Here is a 26,236-nt window from a genome sequence, read left to right on the forward strand (position 1 = left end):
AAAGATGGAAATTTAAATTGTGGGCTGATTACAGAGACAGTTTAAAAAACATTAATAAGGATGTGGGTTGTAGTTCTCTTCATGTGTGTTGCTTGGGTATGGTACTGGAGAATGCATCTGGCTAACTTTGCTGTTAAAATGTATTCATGTCACCATAAATGAAAATGGCTTCCTTGAGAGAGAATCTGAGATATTGTCCATGAAAACCTGAGGATGTTTAAAATGCCAGGTGCACTCAGGCAAGCCTTTGTCCTGTTTAATTTTCCTACTTGAAATGCTGTATTTGCCTTTGACTGTCTATACACGCAGAACTGATTCTGACAGAATTCAAGCATTTGGTGTGTTCGATGAATGAATTCCTCTCAAATTCCTTTTCTGTAGTGGATCATTATGTCACACTGAAGAACTGTAAAGTATTTTTCTTCCTGGTAGAATACCTCCAAACCTCTTATTCATCCCATTATAGAACAGGTAGAGAAGGCTTTCTTCTTTAAAAAAGAATCTTAACTTTTCACATTATTTCTACTAGAATAATGAAGTGCCTTATAGAAGCTGTGTGACCTTGTATGAGGACAGTGGAATTCCCATTAGGATCATTGATTTGAAAGGTTTCTTATTGTGTTTTAAATTGCCAGATATTTTTTTTAGCAGCATAAAGACATCAAACCGTTTTTTGGATTGCACAATTCATTCACAAGTACAAGATCATTGATACAGTAGAAATAGAAATGGCAGATCTCCATCTTGGATCAAAGAAGTATTTGTTGCTAATAATATTCCCTCTGATTGCATTTGTACTTGATTATTCTAATTTATTAAACAGAAATAATAATATGCAAATAAACACAGAATATAAAGAGACATTAATTCAGCTTAGAATTCAAACTGATAATGCAACTTTTTCATTTTGCATAGGACTTTGCTAATACTTTATATAGAGTGTGAACTGTACCAGTACCTAGAAATGTTCTAAAAGGAATCAAGCATTTTTTGTTTGTTTGTTTTTTGTTTTGGTGGTACTGGGGTTCCTGGAAACCCTTCTACCTCCGGGCTACACTCCCAGTACCTATTTTTATACTTTTTATTTGGAAACAGGGTCTCTTAAGCCAGCGTGGCTGGCTTCGAACCTGTGCGATCCCCCTGTCTCCGCCTCCCAAGCGTGGGGATTACAAGCGTGCGCCACCAAGCCGGCAGGAATCAAGCATTTTGGAGCAGAATAAATACGTGATTGGGAAGATGACTTGCGGGGATCCTGTTTGAAATGGTTTCCTTGGTGATCTGAAATTTAGCACCACTGGTTATCTTTTTACTACCAATAGTTAGTATTACCCCCATAAAACTTGACATTAAGACAATAAAATAAAACATAATGTAGCCTTGTCCTTATAGACAAACTGTAAATAAGTGCCTTCCTTAGGCTGATTTTTTTCTTTATGTAACTGTTCATTTTGTCTATGTTTGTAAATGTAGGAACTTTGTTACATAAGAAAATTCCTTTTAATCTGTATGCATAGTAATCAGTTTGCCAATATTTGAATTCATTGTCATGGTTTTTAAAATATTGCTATAGGCAAGATAAAATAAATACTTAAAACATTATGTCTCATTCTTTAAATTTGTCTGGAACTCATGGAAAAACCAAGTAAATTATTGAAAGAATCTTCTATGTTAGAATTTAGAAACTTTTTTTTTCCTTGGTGGTACTGGGGATGGACCCAGGGGAATTCTACCTCTGAGCTTCACCTCAGCCAAGTTTTTTTTTTAATTATTATTTATTTATTTATTTATTTATTTATTTATTTATTTTTGCGGGTCTGTGAATGGAACCCAGAGGCATTAGACCTCTGAGCTACACCCCCTACCCAATTTTTTATTCTTTATTTTGAAACAGAGCCTAAGTAGCTGAGGCTGTTCATGAACCGTGATCCCCGGGTCTCAGCCTCCCAAATACTGAGATTACAAACATGTGCCACCACGCCCAGCCTGTTTTATTTTTAATGTGAAACAGGGTCTCACTGATTTGGGTGAGGGCCTCACTAAGTTTCTGAGGCTGGCTATGAACCTGTGATCCTCCTTTCTCAGCCTCCCAAGTACTAGGATTACAAGTATGCACCACCATACCTGGCTTAAACTTTTATTTAATAGACAATAAATCTGGCTAGCATTTAAGGAAATAAATCTCATTTGGGCCAGGCTCAGTGGTGCACACCCATAATCTCAGTGACTGGGGGGAGGAGTGGGAGTTAAGACAGAGGATCCCAAGTTCAAGGCCAACCTGGGCAACTTGGTGAGATCTGCTCAAAATAAATTTAAAAGGGCTGAGGATGTACCTAAGTGATAGAGCGCCTCTAGGTCCAATTCCTAGTACTTCCAATAAGTAAGTAAGTAAGTAAGTAAGTAAGTAAGTAAGTAAGTAAATAGATAAGTAAATAAATAAACAAATAAATGAACGTTTTCCACTTATATATCACTGGAACAATTATCAGCTTGAACAAGTTGAGGTCCTTTAAAGTCCATGATTCTTTAACTATATTTCGTGACATTTTTGTTGCTTCTAGAAACTTTCAACTAAGTGAAGAAGACCACTGGATGTACCAGGCTATTCTAGATCAGTATCCAGGAGATCTCCTTGGCAGAAGGACTTTGTATTTGGACATGTTACAAAGATGTTTTCCCCATAAATCTAGGCATGATCTGGTGAGTGCTGATCCTCCTTACATACTGAAGAGTTGGATTGTTTAGTGGTCAGCAATTATCAAGCCAAATATATGGTACTCTAGAAATTATTTTTTCTATGTTACAGAAAGCAATAAGATGACAGGTAGAAAGCCTAGGCAGGCCATTTTTTCAAGTCCATACAGTCTATAATAAGAAGGAGAGGGGCCATTCTGGCAACACTTGCTCACTTGGAGCCCATTTGCCACAGAGATCTTCATGGTAGTCCCTGGGCCACTCTGCTAGTGTTGGACTCCCAGGTGTCTGTAGTTACTGCCCACCGCTAGAGGTTCTGCCACATCTGGGTCTTGCCTGGAAATGGAATGCCTGCCTCTCCACCCACAGAGCCTGCAACGCCCCAGACCTTCTAGTAGTGGGCAAACCAACACTTCCTGGAGGATGGCACTTACCTGTAACCTCCCTCCCCCTCACAGCAGCTCTGCTTGACCCCTTACATGGGTCTAAAGCACAAATACCCCAAATCCAGAACTCTAAGACATGACTCAAATTTTATCCCAAGAAAGAATTGGGAAATTATTGATTGGTTTTTTAGTGGACAAAGAAAATAGAAGTTTCCAATTCACTAATTAATTTATCAATAACTTACCTTATGTATGTAAATAAGCATATATACTTAATTTATAAAGAGCCATGTTGCAAAATATTATCACAGACTCTGTGCTTTGTCAATTGTTTTAAATTAAGCAAGTAACAACACTCACATGTGTATAGAAGTTATTGTATATCAGTCCTGTGGAAACCCTTTTAACAGACAAAACAGTAGATGAAAGTACTATTGTTACTTATTTTCTGATAAAGAAACTGGAGCAAAGGCCACACAGCTACAACCTTCTTCTCCCATCCTTCCTATTTTCTCCTCAATGATCTGTTTTAATTCTGTTTTTTAACAAAAGATACCTGTTATATAGTAAATATTTCACTCTGAATTTTTAAAAATTCTTGATTTTTAAATTATTTTTAAAATTTTTATTTTTCCTTATCAATTTTATTTGTGTGACCAGTTATTATTGTTGCCTTTGTAGATTTCTATATTTTCCTACTATAAACATGATGAAATTTTTTGCATTTACCTCTTACATTGGATTGATTAGTATGTGTATATAACTTAATATTGGGCAAATATATATTTTTGGCTTCATGGAACAAAGATAAAAAGTTTACAGAACAAATTTTAATAGTCAATACTTTGTTTAAGTGAGACCACAGTCTGTTTCATCATGTACTTTAGCCATACCTAAAGTATTATTTCAGGTGAGACATACTTTATGTTCCTTGTTAGCTTCTTTTCTCACACCAATTAGGAAATAAATAGGTCAAAATCAGCGGTGTGGCCTGCCTGGAAAAAGAAAGAATGATTTAGGTCAGTGACTCTCAACTTGAGAAGATACATGTTTGTGTGAAGAGCTTTTAGAAATTATCTGCAGGGGGGTTCAACTCCCTAGGTTCTCTCCATTCTTGTACTCCCTACAAGATGCAGATACTTCGCATGCTTGAGATTCACTGCCAAAAGAAGCTCGTGCTACCAATATGAGAATGTCCCGTCTCTCAAAAGTGAAGGACGGGATGCGCTAAGTGTCATTGCTGTAATTCCTTTAAGTTTCGCCATCCTGATATCTGAGTGTTCCAATAATTAAAGGCAAAACTGAGTCTTTGGGATAATAATCCCAAATAGTAGCGATTCTTTTAATGTTTACCAGTATGTTATCTAACTGAAACACTTGGTATAATTGTTAAAAATGCCAAAAATGATTTAAAGATGATGTATGTAAAGTTTATTTATGGAAGGAGTATTGTTCACTGAATCATTGCCATTTATAAGTGGAAGCTGTTTTAGAGGCCACCTGTTCTGACTCCATTCTATATGAGGAAAGCAGGGACTTAGAAACATCATGACTTGTCCCCAGTCGCCAGTTAGCCACAGGCTTTGAAATTCAGAGCTAGTACCTGGTTCCTGTATTTATGACCAAGAGTTTGCCCCAGTTTTTCAGAATCATTGGTTATACATAATTTCATTTATTTTCTGTAACAATGACATAAAATATGGGCCCATTTTCACGGTGAGAGTTGCTTATCCTACATGATCTTTTCAGGTAGAACATGAGAAATATTGTGACCAGTATCACTTTGCGAGGGAGCAGAGGAGGATCCTGATAGAAAACTGGAGTAAGAATAGGGAAGACTTTATACAGAAGGCTGTTCTCACCCTCCTTGAGGCCTGTGCAGCTCACGAGATGGAGAGCATACTGGCAAAGGACAGGAAAAAGCAGCAGGAGATATGTGCCGATCTGAAGGCCAAGGTGAGATGCTCTGCAGTAGGATTTTGATATTTGAGGGGTTCATGGGAGAACATACTTTTCCTTTTGTTCAAATCTGACCTAAAGTTGAGGTCTCTGAAAAGCCTCTCTTGAATAAAACTGTTAGTTTGAACCATATGAAATTGCAGTCCTTTTAGGTCAAAACTAGTCAACAATCAACAATTTCATAAAGTTCAAACTAAAGTAACTATAACAGGATATTGATTTTGAGATTTTGCTGGAAATATCCAACACCAGAGTGAGCTTCTGGCTGAAAACACAGAGTGGTGTTACAGAGGCTCTGTCTGGTGCTGAGTTAAGACTCCAGGATGCCTCATTCACATCAAAGACATCAAAGATCAAGATATTAAGTGGAGGAAGGATTCCTGAGGCGATAGATATGTTGGGGCAAGCTCCTGGGGCTCTGCATAACCTTCCACAAGGAGTAAAGGAGTCCAAGGGGTTTTTCTTCTCAGACAAGTGAGGGGCCTTCCATGATGGCTTGGAGAACCTTGTGGATAACCCTTGTAGTTGAAAGAATCGAGGGCTGGTGTCTGATGCTCACAGGGAAAGGCAGAGGACCTGCCTCCATGGCAGAATTGAAAATATGAGCAGCTGCTGTTTGGGGAACAGCTGCAATGCCCGGACTAGTCACAGGTGCAAGAGTCTTAGAAGCCTGATGTGCATGTCCCTACCCCTACCCCCCGCCTCGTGATTGTTGACAGAGACCATTGAAAACAAATTTTATTGAGGTACAGTAAAAATAGAACGCACAAATCTTGATTTGTTGATAAATGATACAGTAGGAGAATATACAGTAGGCATAACAAGAAATTTTATTCTCTTGATTAAAAGAAACCTGGCAAACATTACACTACAATAATTAATAGTATATTGAAACAAATGTCTCTGTTTTGAGAAATTAGAGAGAAATGCTTGTGCTGCATTTCTTAAAACAAAAGATACTGTTGGGGTGAATCCTTGCCTCAGGAACTCAGAATCAGTGGGCTCCTTGGCTAACATGACGGGAAAGAATTTCAGCACATGCCAGTCAGAGATGTGAACAGAGGTTTATTTTGGGAAAAGGGAAGAAATACACTTTCAAGAGAGAATACAGAGCACTTCAAGATGTGGAAGGCATCTTTGGGAGTTCAGGCTTTTTTTTTTTTTTAAAAAAAAAGGGACTTTAGTAAGGGGTGGGCTAGAGGAGATATGTGAGGATGTTTATGGTTTATGAAGTATCTATTGGGTTCACTTGCCCATTTTTGATCGAGTCTTTTTTTTAAGCGGTAAGTTTCTTAAGTTCTTTGTATATTCTAGATACCAGTCCTCTATAAGAGGAGTAGCTGACAAAGATCTTCTCCCATTCTGTTGGTTCTCCATTAGGTTCTTGATGGGTTCCTTTGCTAAACAGAAGCTCTTTACTGTATATTTAGCCTTAATAAATATTGACATAATAGATTTCCAAAGTGATTATACAAATTTGGACTCATTTCATTTCTTCACATCCTCCCCAGCATGTCCTGGCACCTCACTGTGGTTTTTATTCGCCCTTTCTCTTGGGTTGCTTTTGTTGCTATTGTTCATATTGTCCCTTATTTATTCTGTATACAAGTTCTGTTTCTTTTTACTTTCTCTCACTCAATGGCTTGTCTTTTCACTCAATTAAGTGGTATCTGTGGATGCATGAAACTTTTTAATTTTACTTGAAGTATTGCTTTTTATCTTAAATGTCTAAGTTATACATACAAGCCACCCTTTTTTGGAGAAAGTCCTAAGAGTTTTGTAAATGTATGATATGTAGCCACCACCACAGTCAAGAGATAAAATAGTTATATCATCTTTCAAGAATTATTTATATCCTTGGGTAGCAAATCCCTCACCACCCTCCAGCCTTTGGCATCACTGGTCTGCTCTCTGTACCTCTAGTTTCGCCTAACCTAGAATGTTCTATAAATGTGGTCATACAGTATATAAGCCTTTGTGTTTAACTTTCTTTTTTTATTTCGTGTGTGTGTGTGTGTGTGTGTGTGTGTGTGTGTGTGTGTGTGTGTGTTAATGGGGATTGAACCCAGGTGAGCTCTACCACTGAATTATACCCTCAGCCATATTTTTTTTTGAATGGGGGTCTCAGTAAGTTACCGTGTACTGCTGTCAGCCTCCCAAGTACTGGGATTACAGAACTGAGCCACCCTGCCCTGCAAATCTGACTTTCTTCACTAAATATAATTAATCTGCAGTCTAGCCATATTTGTATTTGTATCAATACTCTGTTCCTTTCTATTGCTGAGTAGTGCCCCATTATATATCTCTATTATAATTCATCTATTTGCTAAATGTGTCCAGTCCTGGGCAACTAGTGGTAAGAATGAGATTTAGGCTTCCTGGGAGCCTGTGCCCTTGAGAAGTTCTCTTGCCACAGTTCTGCCCCTTCCCCTGCCTGACACAGCCTCAGTCTCAGGCAGGCCTGTATCTCTGGGTCATGGAGGTAGGGCTGACTCAGTGGTCCTATTCGCTTCTGTCTCTTGCGTTGGTGGTTCTTGTGAGGGAGACAGTTTCCTGCTCCTCCCCCAGGAGAAGAGGTTTTCCTGTTCTTTTCCCCCAGTTAAGAACGTCTACATTTGGGCCCTGTGGGCTTGCTGTTTCCTGCTGTTATTCTGTAGGGTGGTGCTTCTTCTCTCATGGACCCACACTGTCCTCGATGGCTTTCTCTGATCTCCTTCCCTTATCCCAATCTTTCCTGGAAGCACTTTGTGAGATTTCTGGAGAAAAGCCTACAAATGCAAATTTCCCTCTCTCTGTATCTACCACAGGTTCTGTGCATTCATGCTCTGCAAAATTTTAATGTTATTATTATTCATTAATGAACTACGAAGTTTTAGCTACCATCTTCCTACTCACTGGCATGGTGGCCTTGTCTTCTGCAGGTGCTTTGCTGTAGGTAAGCCACTTCTCACCCCATGTCTCTCCTCGGAGGCATCTGTCTCTCCTTAAATGTCAGGCTAGTTTATTGCTCTGTGGCCTCTGCTCTCTGGTAAGCTCAAGAAAAGTCCTGATGTAGGCAATTCAACTTTTTAAATTTTTACTGTTAAAAAGGGAATGACAGTCTTTCCAACTTTCCATACCTAAGTGGAAGGTGAAAAGTCCTAATGAAATACTGTTCATCAATTTTTTATGTGCCCTATTTCAGAAATCACTGGCTGGTGACAAGGATTGTGGTCAAGATATTTCTGCCCACTGGGGCTCCTGCCAGGGATGAATGGAACCCCAGACAGCAGGCAGAATAATAAATGGGAACCTATTCGGTGGAGAGAGAAGTAGCTAAAGGAAAATGCTCATAACCCATATTGGGGCATTTTTCTAGGAACAATCCAGCTGGCAATCAAGGCAATGGAATTGCTAAGAGGTGAGAGGTCAGCATTAAGCACCTGAGAGGTTTGCTTAGAACAGTGCTAACTGACAGATGAGAATGGCGTTGTCCTCTCCTTCACCTTTCTATTCCTTTTCCTTCACCATCCGTGGGCCCTGAATGTCTAAGTAGCTACGGTTCAGCTTATCTTCTGAATACAGATGATAAGTGTAATCAACATGCTGGGCCTGAACACTTTGATTTTTGAATCGAGACTGTTCTATGACTTAGAGTTACCAAGGGCCCTCTCTAACCCAACAGGGGGCCACACATCCTGCTGAATTTTCATCTGGTGACAAAAGAAATATCTGAAAAAAAAAAAGACCAAAAAAAGTAATGCCGCATGTTGATCATTTCTCATACCTCATGCTGTCCAGTGCGCCGAGCACACTCTGTTGAGCACACCTCCACACCAGACATTCTAGTAGGTGCTTTTTGTGCATTTCCTGGTAGCATCCTCAATCACAGATCCAGGTTGCCATGTGCAAAGGCATGTTGCTGCAGTGTTCACCAACGAAACCAGAGACACAGTTGCAGGACACAACAGAATGTGGATCTCCTCAGAGAGGCCTGGTCTCACAAGTGTTGCTATGGATTGAATATGGTTTGAATGTGTCCCCCAAAGGTTCAAGTGCTAGAAGCTCGGTCCCAGGGTGGTAATATGAAAAGTGGGGAAACCTTCCTGAGGTGGGACCTAACAGAAGACAATTAGGTCATGGGAGCTATGCCTGGGGAGGGATCAATGTTGGTCTCACAGGGTGTAATTCTCATGAGAACATGTTATTATAAAGCAAAGGCACCCCATGTGCTCTGTCCCTTCTGCATGCAGTCAGTTCCCTTTCTGTTTCTCTACCACACTGTGACACAGCCGGGGTCCCCCATGGTGCCAGCATGTTGCACCATGTAGTTTGGGTCATGGGTCATCTAGTCATCAGAATATGAGACAAAGAAAACTCCTTACTTTATAAATTATCCAACCTCAGGCCTTGTGTTATAGAAACAGAAAATGAACTGAGCAAGAGTGAAGAAACATTTCTGAATTTTCAGGACTAATGCTTCTAAAAGGGCAAATGTGGGCAAGAAGTGAAAAAATTGGAACAAAATTGTAGTAAACTGGATTTTATTTACTACCAAGATAGTATAAGCATTGAAATCTGTGTTCCTAATGAGAGACTGAGACTACAATTATAGATGGGACTGATAATATATCATAAAAGGAAAGAGATAAATCTGTAAATTCTATAGTAATTTAAAATGTTAAATCATGCTTATATTTTTAATTTTTTTTGTTTTATTTAAGTACTAGGGATTCAATCCATAGCATTCTACCTCCAAGATATACCCCCATCCCAGTTTTATTTTTTTTTTAATTTTGAAACAGGGTCTCACTAAATTACTGAGGGCCCAGCTAGATTGCTGAGGCTGATCTTGAACCTGCAATTTTCCTGTCTCAGCTTCCCAAGTACTGGAATTACTGGTATAGAACACCATGCCTGGTGAAATTATAGTGGGAGAAAACTTGGAAATTTGTTCTCATTCTTTATTTCACATGTCTGAAAGCCAAGTCTGGAAAAATGAAGGTACACACTAGCTTATTCCACTTGAAATTTAATACTATCTCAGCCCCACACAAGTCTGCATATAAGGATCCTACAAAATAACAGAAGATATTTATTATACTGCAGGCCCCAGTGTGCTATATATTAGACCCAGAGAAAGGGAAAAATATTACTTTATTGTGTCATAAATTTGCCCTTTCTAAAACTAATATGCTGGCTATAATAAACATTAATTAAACATTTAGCTATAATTTTGTTCTCAGCCTTGGAATTTAAAAGGCATTTTGGGGGGTGATTTAGATGATTTGTATCTTTTCAGAAAAGTGTTAGAGGAATTTTTAAATCATGCACACACTCTGCTTTATTTTAGTTTTTGTCAGTGCTGGTTGCTGTAGCAAGCAGAGGCATTTATGTTTCTCACCATGGGATAAGAGTGTTCATCCTGCCCCCAGGAAACCTGCTTATCGATCTGCTCAGTTTTCCCAGCCTACAGTCTTTCCCTGGGCCCAGCCTAGACCACCCTGTTAGCTGTGCATGGATTCTTCAGCATCCTTATCTTTCTGCTGCAAGGCTGGGGAACCTGGTTCCCAGGGCTGTCTCACAGTTGGCTTTCTTTGTCTCCAAGCTGGGTGGCCTGTGCTGCTGGGGGGAAAGTGAACACGAGAGGCCAGAGGCCAAGAGGCCTTTGTTCTGTCCTCAGCTGGCCTATTCCTTTATGACTGGCTAGAATAGTTGCCACTCCCTTCACCCAACTCCATAGACCCACAGGCCCAGACTCCAGGAGACAATGGCCTCCCACTTTATTAAGAAAATTAAGGCACTGGGAGTGAACAACACTAATTCCTTCCTCTCCTTCCTCTCCCACATGCTTCTTTCTGTCTCTTGCCAGTGACTGGCCTTCTTGTAGACGCAGGATGTGATGCCTCCCATGTGTCCAAATCCAATCCTTTCCCCTAATGTTTAGAAATTAGACCCACCTAATATTTTAGATTCTACTGACTTTCTACCTCACTTATTTTTTTTCTCTCTTACTCTTTTTAATGTTTTCCACAGCTTATATGTGTGCTAAAAATCATTGCTATGCAAAGAACTTTTTCTTTAGTTGATCCTCAAGGCTCTATGTCTGCCCTTATATCTGAAATCAACCTAGCGAAAGAATAATGAACATTCCTGAACTCAGTTCGTCTGACCTCTCCAACCCACCAAAATCCTCTTCTCTTCCCAAAGCCACACGTGGCCTTCCCATTAGCTGATCTAGTCCGTGTTCTTCACCTGGGTCTTGACGGGACTCTCCATTTCTCTGTTGACCACTCTGTGACATTCTTTACTCTCTTGGAGTCTACAAAAGTATTCCCTTTGCCATATCTTAAAGCAATTTTTGTCTGCCTGTGCATGCCTTACTTGTCTCCCCACTTCTAAAACCTTGCACCCTCCAGGTTTCGATCCTTACTCTTTATTTTTCTCTCTCTTTTTCAATTGGCCCCCAAGAACCCTTGTGACTCTATCAACCCTTATGTTATATGCTAATTATTCTCAAATATTTTTCCCCATTCCTGAACAGTTCTCTCTTGAACCTCATATATCTCGCAACATACTGATTATACTAGATTAAAAGTCTACAGATGCCTCAAACTCAGTGCCTAAAATAGAAATGCTCATTTTTGTGTGGTAAGTTTGTACTTCTTTCACGTAACTTAGCTTCCCATTCTCCCTCATTCTCGTAGCTATTTGACAACCAGACGGTTTTCATTCTGAGCTCTCTCCCCATTCCTTCCTATCACTGGACTCTCGCCATTGCTCTCGCCATTCACTCTGTAATGCTGTGCAGCCTCTCATGGCTGTGCATTACGTCTTTCCCTTCTAAAACATGTCCTTTAAATTCTGGGCAGAAAGCTCTATCTAAAATGCAATTCCGGCTCCCTTAACTCATTAGTGGCACTACTTTGCTTATAAAATTAGTCAAACTTCTTGGTATGGCTTTTCAGGTCCTCAGTAACCTGAACCCTGTTTCCTTCCCCAGCCTCCCCTCTTTTTTTTTTTTTTTTTTTTTTTTTTTTGTGTGTGTGTGTGTGTGTGTGTGTGTGGTACTGGGATTCCTGGAAGCCCTTCTACCTCCGGGCTACACTCCCAGACCTATTTTTACATTTTTATTTGGAAACAGGGTCTCCTAAGCCAGCGCGCGCGGCTGGCTTCGAACCTGCGCGATCCTCCTGTCTCTGCCTCCCAAGTGCGGGGATTACAAGCGTGCGCCACCACACCCGGCCGAGCCTCCCCTCTTGACACACTCCACACCACACTTTCCAACTTAGAAATTCAAGACTCCCAGATGGGCATGGCGGTGCACGCTTGTAATCTCAGTATTTAAGACAGGAGGATCACAGGTTTGAAGACAACCTCACAACTTAGTAAGACTCAGTTTCAAAATTAAAAAAAAAAATAGTACTGGGGATCTAGATCAGGGCAGAATGCCCTTGGGTTTAGTACTCAGCTCAGGGTGGGGGGATACAAGACTCCCTGTAACCCGCCCTCCCTCTTCCCGGGCCGCTTCACTGCACACCATTCTGTTCCCTGCCCCGTGCATCTGGTCCTGCCATGGTCGACTTTGCCTGGAGTGCCTCTCCTCTCCCTCCCTTTTGTCTTTGCCTGGCTAAATCTTAATCATCTTCAAGATTCAGCTCAAATGTTTGCTATAGAAAGCTGTCCTGGAGTCCATGGTTAGAGTCAATACATTCTTTGTCCTAACAGAACTCTTGCTTGCCAGTGGTTATGTTTGCAAGACATTGAAAAATCTACGTCCCTATAACCCCTGTGAGCAGGAACCTCATTTTTTTCATTTTGGTGTAAACCTCTTCTCTCCCCCTCAAGTTTTCAGCATTTGGAACATGATAGGTGCTCAGTATATTCTGCTGAAGCAAAGTAAATAAGTTTCAGGCAATTTTATCCTGTTTTCTCGATATCTCCTGACATAGTACTATTTTAGCTACCTTCTCTCTATTTATGAGGAAGCTTGCTGTCGAAACAAGTATATCATGTGCAAAATTCATTAAGAAGTGAAGTATAAGTCTTAATTATCAACACTGAATATGTTACAATGTTAAATGTAGTTTTAAAAATAAAACATGGCTACCTAAAAAGCTGAGGTTATTTCAGGCATGAACAAGGTCGCCAGGCATTTTCCTGACTCACCTTGTTTTTATGCTCCTTGTTTCAGTCTCTAGCTGATTTTAAGATCTAGTCAAGAAACCCCAATAGTTAATAAATTGGGTAACGTTGAGGTAGAAGTTACTTTTTTGTGTGATACTGGAAATTGAACCTAGGCATGCTGTACCACTGACCTGCACCTCATTTCTTTTTTTTTTATTTTTTATTTCAAAACGGTATCGTTAAGTTAATGAGGCTGGACTTGAACTTGTGAGCCTCTCATTTCGGTGTGTATCACTATTCCCTGGCTAGAAGATAGTATCATTTGAGCTTCCTTTTCACATTTGATAGTTCCTCATGACACCATTTCCTTCCATAATTGCCTCTTTCCACAGATTTCAGCCTCCTCTGTTGTTGGAGAACAAAATTGGACTTGGGTTCCACAAATCACATGTGAGTGGTACTTTATTCAAATAGAGTTTTCTGAGGCTAAATTTCAGAGAATTTCACGTATAGCTGAATCCAGACTCATTCTCACGCAGTAAGAAACTATAAAAACCTGGGCAAATGTGTTAGAAAAGTGTTGGATAGTGAGTACATGGATAAGATCCTTAAGAGAAGCTTTGAAGGTGACCTCCTCATGAGGTCATTTTTCAATATGCAGTTGAGAGGTTCATAACCCAAGCAGAGAATGACAGTCTTGATAAGTGAAGGAAGCAAAGACTGGAGTTTGGGTTGCAAAGATAGCTAGGATTTGGGAGAGAGGGTTCTATAGGTGGAGGTGTTTTTTAAAAAAAGAGCCTCCACAATATAAATAAAATGGTCCTCAGAGCCTTTGCCAATATATAATCTCTGGATGTGCAGACTGAAATACCAAAAGGCCAACACAAAACAGCTCCAAGGCTGAGAACAGATAGAGACTCCAGAGATCACAGGACAGTTCTGGGGTGTGGAGTCAAGATGGAGAGATCTTGCTACTCTATATCTTCATCTGAATCCCCACCCGCAAAGGTCATGCCTTGGGGAGAGGGACTACATCTAAGATTATGGACGAAACTGAAACAAACCTACCCTAAAACAGTCAAAGCAGCCTCAAGATCCACTGCTGACTTAACACTGTTTATAGACTAGCAGCAACCCAGAGCCTCTATAGTATATATCACTCACAATATCTAGCATATAACAAAATTATCATTCAGTAAAAGGAAAAATAACTGATAATCAAGGAATAAACCCATCTCAGAAATGATCTACATATTGTAATTAAGAGAGAAAATTGTTTGTGTGTGCTACTGGGGATGGAACCCAGGAGCATTCTACCTCTGAGCTACTCCCCAAGCCTTATTTTCTTTTTTTTATGTTTAAACAAGATCTCACTAAGTTGCAGCAGATCACACTAATTACCTGAGGCTAGCTGAAAACCTGTAATCCCCTTGTCTCAGACTCTCAAATACTGGGATTATAAGCTGCGTCACCACCCCAGCTAAATAAAACTTTAAAATAATTGGTTAATATATTTTTAAAAATGAAAGAAAAGACAGATAAAATGGATGAAATAAGTAATACTTCAATGGAGAATTATAATATATAAAATAGGGTAAATATTAATTGTAGAAATACAAAATGTAATACCTAAGTTAAGTGCCCATTGGATGGGTTTTAGCAGCAGACTGGACATAGCAGAAAAGAGGATTAGTTATCTTGAAGACAAATCAATAGAAAATACTCAAACAGAAGCACATAAATGGAAAATAATAAAACTAAAAGTAGAATAAAATATAAAGTTCAAAAGAGATATAGAACATGGTAAGAAAGTTTATTATAATTAAGATTCCATCAAGGGGAGAGAAAGAATGAAAAAGTCAATATTGAATAAATAATATTCCCCTCAAACTTCAAAGGTTTAAGACCAACCTCAGCAATTTATTGAGACCCTCAGAAACTTAGACCCTGCTTTGAAATAAAAGATAAAAAGGGCTGGGGACACAGCTCAGAGGTAGGATACCTTTGGGCTCCATCCTCAGTAACCCTGAGTGCCTCCCCCTCATACAAATGAGTAGGAACAAGAAGCAGTAATGACTCAACACTCTCCTGGTCCAAGTTGATCCTGCAGGTACACAGGGCCCTGATTCAGATAACCTCTGAGGTAAAAGTGGCCACATAAAAAAGCTTATCCATCAGTCTAATGGTTTAAGTGACCATCTGCAGAGGAAAGGATTATTTTACAATGCATTAACCATCTATCAGTGTCCATGAATGTCATTTACTTTTATTTATATTTCTGGCATCAACTCAGGGAATATTTCTTTCTTTGGTAGCAGGTAATTTCTTGGCTTTTAGTGATTCCCACATAATATGCTTCCTTGGTCAGAGAAGGAAAAACACACACACACACACACACACACACACACACACTGGTGAACAGGAATATCCAGTGTAGCACAGGAATTGGCAATGATTCAGTAGTTTCTGCCAATCTGAGACGTTTGTTCATTAGTGTCTTCCCGTGGTCCCCCGTGCCACGCGCCATCAGCACAGTCAGTGTTAGCAATGAGTTACGTGCACCATCGTCTTCCCTCTAGACTCTGCAGCTGGGAGCATTCACGAAGAAGTTTCCTGTGATTGACCATGTAGATAACATCAGCAGAAACAAGAGAGCTCTGAAAGCCTATAGGCATCCATGTCAGAGTATTTTTTGGTCACAGAAGCAGATGGTGTTTTCTCTGTACAGCTATATTGTACTATTTGTGACTCTTGGCAGGTAGTTAGTCAAAATTCCACAGGGTTTGGGGACTTGATGAATCTACATATTAGTCCCAAGTAAAATATTCTAAGTATCCCTATCTTTAAAATATCGTAGTTTTCAAAGCATATTTGTCTGCATTGAGGTCTATTTTCTAAGTTTAAAAGAAGATGTACTTTTTAATGTTCTTTATAATGAGAGCTTTATATTTCAGTGGCAAGTCATAACATCTCATAAGATGTTTTGCAAATGAAGATACTTGGTCTGGAATAAAGATGTTTGTATTTTACAGTGACTTTGTGCAATAAAAAATCAGGCAACCATAATCTAAAGTACCGGGTAATTTAAGGGGGAAAGTCACAACTTGGAGCTGGAAAGCAAGTTTTAAAAAAGTACCTGTTAAAAATAAATACGTGGCTATTAAAAAACTTCTAAGTGTGTCTGGTAGAACAGAATCTGGAATCTGGAAAGAGATCTATGTATCTAAAGTCAGTTTTATTTTCAACAAAGATACAACGTTAATTCAAATAAAAAAGGGTAGTATTATTGAAAAATGATGTGAGCTATTGAATATCCAAATCATGAATGTGAACCTCACACATCCATCAAGCTCTTTACAAAAATTAACTCAAATCTGGGTGTGATGGCACACATCTGTAATACTAATACTTGAGAAGATGGGACCAGAGACTTACAGGTTCAAGGACAGTATATAGTAATTGAGTGAGACCCAGTTTCAAAATAAAATAGGGGTTGGAGGTATGGTTCAGAGGTAGAATACCCCGGATTCAGTCTCTAGTACCATACATACACAAAAATTAACTCAAAATTAATCACAGACTGACATGTAAAACTGAAAACTGTAATGTACAGGGTAAAACAACATAGAAAATTTTATTACCTTGGTTTGGGCAAAGGTTTGTTAGATATAGCACCAAATGCACTGTTTTAAAAAGATAAAAAGGATATATTGGCCATCATCTAAACTACTAAAAGACACAGATACAACAATAACTCAGGCTATTCACTAGGAAGAAATATTTGCAGATCACACCTCTAATGAAAGAGTTATTTCCAGGATTTATAAAAGAATTCTCAAAACTGATAAGAAAAAGAAATTCAAATTTTTTAAAAGAGCAAACATTTTGGCCTCCTCACTGACAAAGACATAGGGCAAATAAGATAAGAAAAGATGCTCTATGTCATTTATTATTAAAGAAACACAAGTGAAAATCACAATGACATATTAGGCTATACCAGCATAAAGTCTAAAAATTTAAACTCTGGGCTTAAAGATAAGTGAGGAGGGCAAGATGGCAATGCAGAGGCCATCGACTGCCTGCTCCTCCGTGGTGTGTGTCTGCATGTTGTGGTGAGTGACCATGGGAGAACACCTAGGTTCAGCAGCAATAAGACAGAGAGCTTGTGAAACCCAGGACAAGAGCATAGCAAGAGAAACAGAACACCCTGGCACGTGTCACCAGGTTCAGTAGCGGGGAACGGGAACCTCTTCTCTGTGGGGCTAACAGTGAAAGAGTTTCAGCAAGCTCTATCAGCTCCAAAGACAGCACTTTGCAGAAATGTAGCCTATATAGATGAGAGACCTAGGGCCTGGTATGGTGGCTCATGCCTATAAGCCCAGTACTTGGGAGGCTGAGACAGGAGGATTACAGATTTGAGACTAGCCTTAGCAATTTAGCAAGGCAGGCAGCAACTTAACAAGATAGGGCTGGGAGGTTTAACTCAGAGATAGAATGACCATGAATTCAATCCCCAGTACCCTCCCCCAAATCCTTAAAACAATAGATCAGAGACCTAAAGTCTGCGTAGTGCAGTGGCTTTAGAGGAGTTTATTGCATCTCCCAGTGAACTCCCAGAGTATTACAGTGGGGAGTCATCTTGAGAAAGAAGCTATTACCTGACTTTGTACTGCTCTGGGAACCAGCAGCCCTGCATATTCCCACCTCTGAGACCCCGCAGTCCTTGCACTGCACTGCTTCAATGGGTAGTTGCCGCATAAGACAGCCTTGGCTCAGGATAGTGACCACGACACAAATCTGCTGAGAGTTCTGTGCTGTGGGGGACATGGGCTGCAATGTGGAGGGATGTGGAGAGAACTGCCATTCAGAATCAAGCGATGGGGAACCTGACTCCCTGAGACTGGGAGGCCTGACCAGTCACGAGTGGCTTCTCACAGGTGCCATGACTGGGGGCTCCTGGGCAAAGGGCAGCAGACCATGTGTTTCTCACTGCCACCCTCCTAGCACAGCTTTTTTTTTTTTTTTTGGTTCCACTAACCACCCCCCTGGGAGCATCTAGACTTTTGGAGCTCTGACTTTTGGCCCAGTTCTGGTTATGCTGTCTGCTGTCTAAGATGCTTTGGAGAGAAACTATGCGTGGTGCTGCCTGCATTCCACACTAGCACGTTCTGGCAAGTACCTCAGCTGAGAGGAATTTTAACCAGCTTCAGCCACAACTCATAACTCACTCCTGCTCCATACCTTAGGGGTACTACAACTAAAAGAATCAGAGTGGAGTGGAGAACCCTAGCCCACACCCTGCCCCTGGGCCACACAGCTAAGAAGACCTGGAGAGAAGCTTTGCTTGGCATAGGCCTCATCACCTCCCCTTGCTCACTCCTCTGAACATCCAGACTGAGATAGCTCTCTCCTCCTCTTCCTCCTCCTCCTCTTCCTCCTCCTCCTCTTTCTCCTCCTCCTCTTTCTCTTCCTCCTCCTCCTTTCTCCTCCTCATCTTTCTCTTTCTCCTCCTTCTTTCTCCTCCTCCTCCTCTTCCTCCTCTTTCTCCTCCTTCTTTCTCCTCCTCTTCTTCCTCCTCTTTCTCCTCCTCCTCCTCTTCCTCCTCCTCCTCCTCCTCTTTCTCTTCCTCCTCCTCCTCTTCCTCCTCCTTCCTCCTCTTCCTCCTCCTCCTCCTCTTTCTCTTCCTCCTCTTTCTCCTCCCCCTCCTCCTCCTCTTCCTCCTCCTCCTCCTCTTCCTTCTCCTCCTCCTCTTCCTTTCTACCACTACCACTTCCTCCACTATCTCCTATTCTCTATTAATCTTTCTTTTCTTTTCTGTTGTTGTCATCTTTTTTTTTATCCTCTGTTGTTGGCTTTTTAAATTTTTTATTTTATTTTATTTTTTTTGTGGTCCTGGTGTTTGAGATCAGGGCCTCACACACACTGGATGGGTGCTCTCACACTGAGCTACACTCCCAACCAAGCTGAGAGGACTTGTGCCCCACTCTAGCCACAGCCCAGTCCCACTAAAACCCTAGTGGACACTTCAAGTTAAAGAATAGTGGGGACAAGAGCTCCTAGCCATCAACCATCCCCCAGGGAAGGCATAGCTGAAAGGATATGAGGTCTCAATCTTGAGCAAATATCTTCACAGTAGCAGCAGAGAGTGGTAACAGGATTTCTCTGACACTGCACCTACAAGGATTTGCTAATCAGTCATACCTGAACCTTATAAGGTCACACTTTGCTCATGAGACTGGGTGTGAGAGCCATGGGTAGGAGTGGGGAGCTTGATTCTGTCCTCCATTTCTCTTTGTGAAGCACTTGGGTCTGCGCCAATTTCTAATCAGAGAATAAGAGCATCAAGCCCTTCATAATAACTAAAGCAACCAGTATCACAATCATTTTTTTTTTTTTTTTTTTTTGGTGGTACTGGGGGTGGAACCCAGAGGCTTTCTACCTCTGGGCTATACTCCCAGACCCATTTATATTTTATTTTGGAAACAGGGTCTCACTAAGTTGCTGAGAGCCTCACTAAGTAGCTGAGGCTGGCTTCGAACCCATGCGATACTCCTGTCCCAGCCTCCCAAGCGCGGGAATTACAAGCGTGTGTTAATAGAACCACTATCAGCAGTGACTATGGAAGCCTCCATCACCTGACAGGGACTGCCATTCCCATTGTGGAAGCAACCACTGGGGATTTACTGCGCATTCTCTGTTGTTTATATCATAATTTTCTTAATTACTAGAGTGTCTCCACTTTTGACAGACCTGTAGAGACAGTGGGTCTCTGACTCTGACACAGTATGTGCTTTACCCAAGCCCACTAATCACAACTAAAGAAGCTACCAAAAGATTACACTATGGTGTCTAGCTGGAAATAAACTCAACATTACACAACAAACTGATATAACAAGACACGTCAGTAGAAAAAGCTTTTTGCTAAGAAGGTAATCACATAAAGGTGGAAGAGATAGCTATCCCAACAGATGTGCAAATCTCGACATAGAAGTACAAGAAATATAAAAAATAAGGCAATATGATACAAGTTAAATTAAATAAGGAAGAAAATGCAGGATATGAATGAGAAATTCAGTAAAGAGAAAGAGTAAGAGATTGAAAAAGATCCCAAAGGCACAAGAAATTAAAATGAGGATTAATATATGGGACTGAATGAAATTGAAGAGCTTCTCTGCAGCAAAGAAAACTATCAAAAACTCAAGAGAGCCAACAGAATGGGAGAAGATTTTTTGCCAGCTACTCCTCTGATAGACTAATATCTAGGAATATACAGAGAACCAAGAAACTTACCACCAAAAAAATAATAATAACTGGATCAAAAAATGGATAAGTGAACTAAATAGACATTTCACAAAAGAAGAAATCAAATGGCTGATGAATGTCTGAAAAAATGTTCAACATCATTAACAATCAAAGAGATGCAAATCAAAACTACCCCTGAGACTTCCGGGAAGATGGCGACCGAGAAAAGCGGGGCTTAAGAGTCCCGCTAACAACCAATCTCCATTACCACAAAAAGAGCGCCTTTCATAGCCAGAAAACACCATCACCAGAAAAACAAAAAAAACCACCAGGCTCCAGAGAGAAAGCGGACTGAGAACAGAGCTCAGGGCCACAGAGGAGACACACGCGCCCGAGGACGCGGCAGCAGCGCCATACTGCCGGCGGCAGCGGCGAACTCAACGGACGGCTACAGCAAGCCAGGAGAGCCGCTGCGGAACAGCCAGGCGGGATCTTTCGGCGCAGACAGCATTTAAAGCTCCCAGTGGCTGAGCTCAGCACACGCTGCAGGGATTCAGAGTGGAAATCAAAACCAGAAAAGAAAAAATACGCCAGCCTCATGGCCGAGGGCGTTGCAGCGGCGCCATATTGCCACCGGCGGCGGCAGCAGCAGTGAATTCACCGAGTCCAGTACAGCTACATCTGCGTACTCAAGAACAGTGAGTCAAATTGCGGGCCACAGAGGAGAAATCGCAGTATTGGGCCTCCTGGGACTTGACCCAGTGAGGGAGTGGTGGTGGCAGAGATATCACACCATAGGAGAACGTGCAACCTGGCACCCCCCATAGTTTAAAGCAGCCTCTATCGACTCCCTGGGTCGGAGACTCTGTGATACAACCCAGTAAAGGAGTAGTGGGGTCTGAGATAATACAGACTCGAGATCCAGAACACCTTAAGTGAAGTCATAGTGACCCAAGGGAAGAACCCAGAGAAGGCACAAACTTCCTAAATCATGGGAAAGAGGAATAACACTGGAGCAATGAATGTGCACAACCCCACAACATCAGAACCTGATAAAACAGAAAATCAGAGATTTCTAGAAGATCAAATCAGGAAAATAACTGTAGAAATAATAGAGGTGCTTCGAAAAGAACTCAGAGAGAGCCAAAAAGAGATAAAGGATGCAATTAATGAAGTAAAGGCCTCAATTCAAAGCACAAACAACCGATTAGACCACATGGGGAACAGAATCTCGCTCTTAGAAGATGAGCAATCCAAAAATGAATGCATAGTTTCTAATCTAGAAAAAGATATCCAACAGCAGGAATCTGACATTGAAGAAATATGGGCCCATCTTAAGAGAGCTAACCTAAGAATAATTGGAATAGAGGAGGGAAAAGAAAGTGATACCAAAGGGATCAACAATCTCTTCAAGGAAGTAATAGCAGAAAATTTTCCAAATATAGAGCAAGAGGTTGATACACAGATCCAGGAAACTTATAGAACTCCCTTTAGACAGGATCGGAGAAGAGGATCCCCACGCCATATAATTGTCAAAATGACCAATGTGGAAGCCAAGCAGAGAATCTTAAAGGCAACAAAAACAAAGGGTCAACTGACATTCAGAGGCAAACCAATTAGAATCACTCCAGACTTCCCAAACCAAGTCATGAGAGCCAGAAGGGCTTGGAGTAACATATTCCAAACTCTGAAAGAAAACAACTTCCAGCCAAAAATTTCCTATCCAGCAAAACTTTCTATCAAATTAGATGGAGAAATAAGAAGCTTCCATGACAAACAGAAACTGAAGGAATTTATGTCTTCAAAACCAGCGCTAGAGAAAATACTCAAAGAGATTAACTACAAAGAAGAAATAGGTAACACTCACCAGAACCAGAGAAACAAGAGTTCCCATCCAACAGACAACTAAGATTGGTTATCTGTGGAGATTCATTATTTATGTTAGTCTTTTACCTATCTCTAAGTTGTATTGTTTGCCTTTATTGTTGTTAATTTTTAGGATTTCTAGTTGGAATATTAATATACCTTCAGATATAGCATTTGGAAATATTTTATCCAATTCTATTAGTAACTTTTAACTCTGTTTACATTGTCTTTGGATATACAATATTTTCTTTTATTTTTTAGGGAGTTTTTATATTCTTCTGTTGCCTGTGCCATTGAAATCATATCCAAGAAATCACTGCCAATTTCAATGTTGTGAGGTTTTATGACCCAGATTTTCTTCTAAAAGTTTAAAGTCTTAAGATTTATATTTAGGTCTTTTATCTATTTTGAGTTAATACTTGTATATGGGATTAGGTAAAGGTCCAATTTTATTCTTTTCCATGTAATTATTATTTTTCAACAATATTTAGTTAAAAGATTATTATTTCCACCACCAAATGTTCGTGGAAACCTTGTCAAAAATAACTTGACAATATAGGGAAGAATTTAGCTCTAGGCTTGTATTTAACTCTAATGGTCTATATATCTGCCTTTAGAACAGTACTACACTGTTTCAATTATTGTAGCTTTATATGGTTTGAAATCAGAAAATATATATCTGCTAGCTTTGTTCTTTTTCAAGATCGTTTTGGGTATCTAGAATTCATATTCCATATTAGGACAGATTTTTTTCTGAAAAATAAATATATAAATATATGATAGTTTCACCTAAAAAAACAGAAAAAAATATGCTCTAGTAAGAAAGAAAGCAAAAAGAAATATTGAAATGCTATCTTTAAATCATCAAACGCTTGGTATCAGACAAATGAAACTGTTATGTGAGATTATCATTTTTAATTTTGGATAAATTGCTATAATACTAGATGTCAACCGCTAAGCCAAGCATGAGAAGGAGGGATGGGGAGAGAATGGGGTGGGGATCGGGTGGGGGCTGACTGGGCGATGTGTGCATATATGTCTACAAAAGTTTGTATCCCACTATGATGTATGAATACAGTGCACCAATAAAATAAAATTAAAAAAAAAACTACCCCTGAGATTACATCTAACCCCCATTAGAATGGCAATCATTAAAAACACAAACAATCACAAATTCTGGCAAATACGTGGAAAAGCAGGAACTCTGATACACTGTTGGTGGGATTGCAAATTAGTACAACCACTTCGTAAAACAGTGTGGAGGATCCTTAGAAGAATAGGAATGAACCTATTTATTGTATGACCCATCTGTTTCATTTCTGGGTATCCACCCAAAAGAATGGAAACCAAACTACCATAGTAATGCATGCATATGTATATTTAGAAATGCACAATTCACAAATGCCAAACTATGGATCCAGTGAAGATGTCAGCAGCAGATGAATGAATTATAGAACTATGGGATATATACCCAATGGAATTATAGTCATAAAGAAGAAGAAAATTATGTCATTTGCAGGGAAATGGATGGAACTGGAGAATATTATGCTAAGTGAGATTAGTCAGTTACAAAAAGTGAAAAGTTGATTGTTTTCCCTCATACGTGGAAGCTAGGGAAAAATTGTAACATAGAAAGGACTTCAGACAAAGGAAAAGAAACCTTAGTTGAGTGAAGAGGGAGATGAAAGGAGGTAACAAGGGAAACACCTCAATGGCCATGATGTACATATACAAACTTATCAAAGCCAATCACTGCTCTGAGTATGGGAAGAAGAGGAGGGGAGGGAACAGGGAAGGAAGTAGGGGAGGGCTCAGTGAGTACTGTGTGCATGTGTGCCTCTATCACCTTGAACTTCAACAAGATATAAAATTACAATGCACCAAACGCCGGGCGTGGTGGCGCACGCTTGTAAGCCCAGCATTCAGGAGGCTGGGACCAGAGGATTGCGGTTCGTGACCAGCCTCAGATACTTAGTGAGGCCCTCTGCATCTCAGTGAGACCCAGTTTCAAAATAAAGAATAAAAAAAAAAAAATAAGGCAGGGGCTGTAACTTGGAGGTCAAATGCCCCTGGGTCCATTCCCAGACCCGCAAAAAAAAAAAAATAATAATAATAATAATAAAATAAAATTACAATGCACCAATAAAATATTGGTGAATTAATTAAAAAGAATCAAGTAGAAGTCTTGGAAATAAAACGTCCAATGAGTCAGGTAATAAATTTAGTTGGAAGCCTCAACAATAGACTAGATCAAGCAAAAGAAAGAACGATACATCTTTTTTTTGTGTGTGTGGTACTGAGGGTGGAACCCAGAGGCTTTCTACCTCTGGGCTATACTCCCAGACCTTTTTTATATTTTATTTGGAAACAGGGTCTCACTAAGTTCCTGAGAGCCTCACTAAGTAACTGAGGCTGGCTTTGAACCTGTGTGATCCTCCCGTCTCAGCCTCCCAAGCTCGGGGATTACAAGCGTGCACCACCACACCTAGCAAATAATAGATCTTGAAGACATGTTTCTCAACGTATTACATTAGACAGAAACAAAGAAAAAAAATTAAGAGTGAAAACTTAGGAAAAAAATTAAGGAGTCATGATCTCTGAGACACCATTAAAAGATCAAATATTCAAGTAATTAGCATACTCAAGGGAGAATAAATAAAGATGAAGGGCATAGAAAACCTATTTAATAAAATTATGCAGAAAATTTCCTATATCTTGGGAAACACAACATCCAGATGCAGGAGGCCGTTAGAACTCCAAATAGATATAACCAAAAAAGAAACTTTACACAATATATTACAGCCAAAATTTTGAAAATACAGGACAAAAAAAAAAAAAAAATCAAAATCTGCAAGAGAAAAGGGCCAAGTCACATGTAAAGGAAACCCTCTTAAACTAATAGCAGATTTCTCACCAGGAATCTTAAAGGACAAGAGGGCATAGAATGATATATTTCTCATCCTGAAAGAAAATAACTGCCAACTAAGATTACTACACACAGAAAGGCTACCTTCAAAACTAAGGTGACAAAAAGACCTTCCAAGATAAGAATAAATTAAGGGAATTCATGACAACTAGATCGGTCTTACAAAAGATACTTAAGAAAATCCTATATCCAGAAGTGGAAGAAAAATAATAATCATAATGATGGGCCCAGTAGTGCAGGCCTGTAATCTCAGTACTTATGAGGCTGAGACAGAATGATCTCAAGTTCAAGGCCAACCTGGGTAACTTAGTGGGACCTTGTTGCAAAATAAAAGTAAAAAGGGCTGGGGGTGTGGCTGAGTGGTAGAGTATTCCTAGGATTAATCTCCAGTACCAAAAAATGAATAATTATTATCATGAGAACATTTGAAATAATAAAGCCCATGAGAAAAGTAGATATACATATGAAAAATAGGAAAGAAGTAAACATTATTAAAACACAGAAAACCATCAAATCACAAAGACAAAAAAGAGGGAAAGAAACAGAATATTCAAAAATAATCCTAGAATAGTTTTTAAATGACAAATTCAAATCCATACCTTTCAACAGTAACTCTGAATGTCTATAAACTTAATTTTCCAATTAAAAATACAGACTGGCTGAATGAATTAAGAAACAAGACCCAACAATATACTGTCTACAAGAAACTCACTTTATCTTTAAACATATTCACACACAAACTGAAAGTGAAAGGTTATTCCAAGCAAATGGAATCCCAAAACAAGCAGGAGTAGCTGTATTTATTTCCGACAAAATAGACTTTAAGACAAAAATTGCAGGAAAAAACAAGGGGTCAAGTTATTAAGAATATATAACAGTTATAAATCTATATTCACTGAATTTCAGAACACTCAATTTTATAAAACAGTCCCCATCAACATCAACACTATTGTCCTGAAGGGAGAAATTGACCCCAATATAATAATAGTGGGGAATTTCAATACCTAATAGATTCAGATTCAGAGAAATATTTAGACAAAATAGTAGGGAATCTCAATAC

The 26,236-nt window shown here is 39.8% G+C and overlaps 1 protein-coding gene across 1 annotated transcript in view; it reads left to right on the plus strand.

Moving 5' to 3' along the window:
- The window catches only part of CCDC148 (coiled-coil domain containing 148), a gene marked incomplete at its 3' end in the record, with an annotated part of 198,850 nt that overhangs the window by 40,133 nt on the left and 132,481 nt on the right, over nucleotides 1-26,236 (plus strand). Inside the window, exons 7-8 of the mRNA XM_080689084.1 lie at nucleotides 2,559-2,697; nucleotides 4,827-5,033. Coding sequence (XP_080545210.1) covers nucleotides 2,559-2,697; nucleotides 4,827-5,033 — 346 coding nt within the window. The remainder of the gene's footprint in view (nucleotides 1-2,558; nucleotides 2,698-4,826; nucleotides 5,034-26,236) is intronic.

The sequence above is a fragment of the Muscardinus avellanarius genome (genome assembly GCF_963383645.1).
Source record: "Muscardinus avellanarius genome assembly, chromosome: 2".
Classification (NCBI taxonomy): domain Eukaryota; kingdom Metazoa; phylum Chordata; class Mammalia; order Rodentia; family Gliridae; genus Muscardinus; species Muscardinus avellanarius.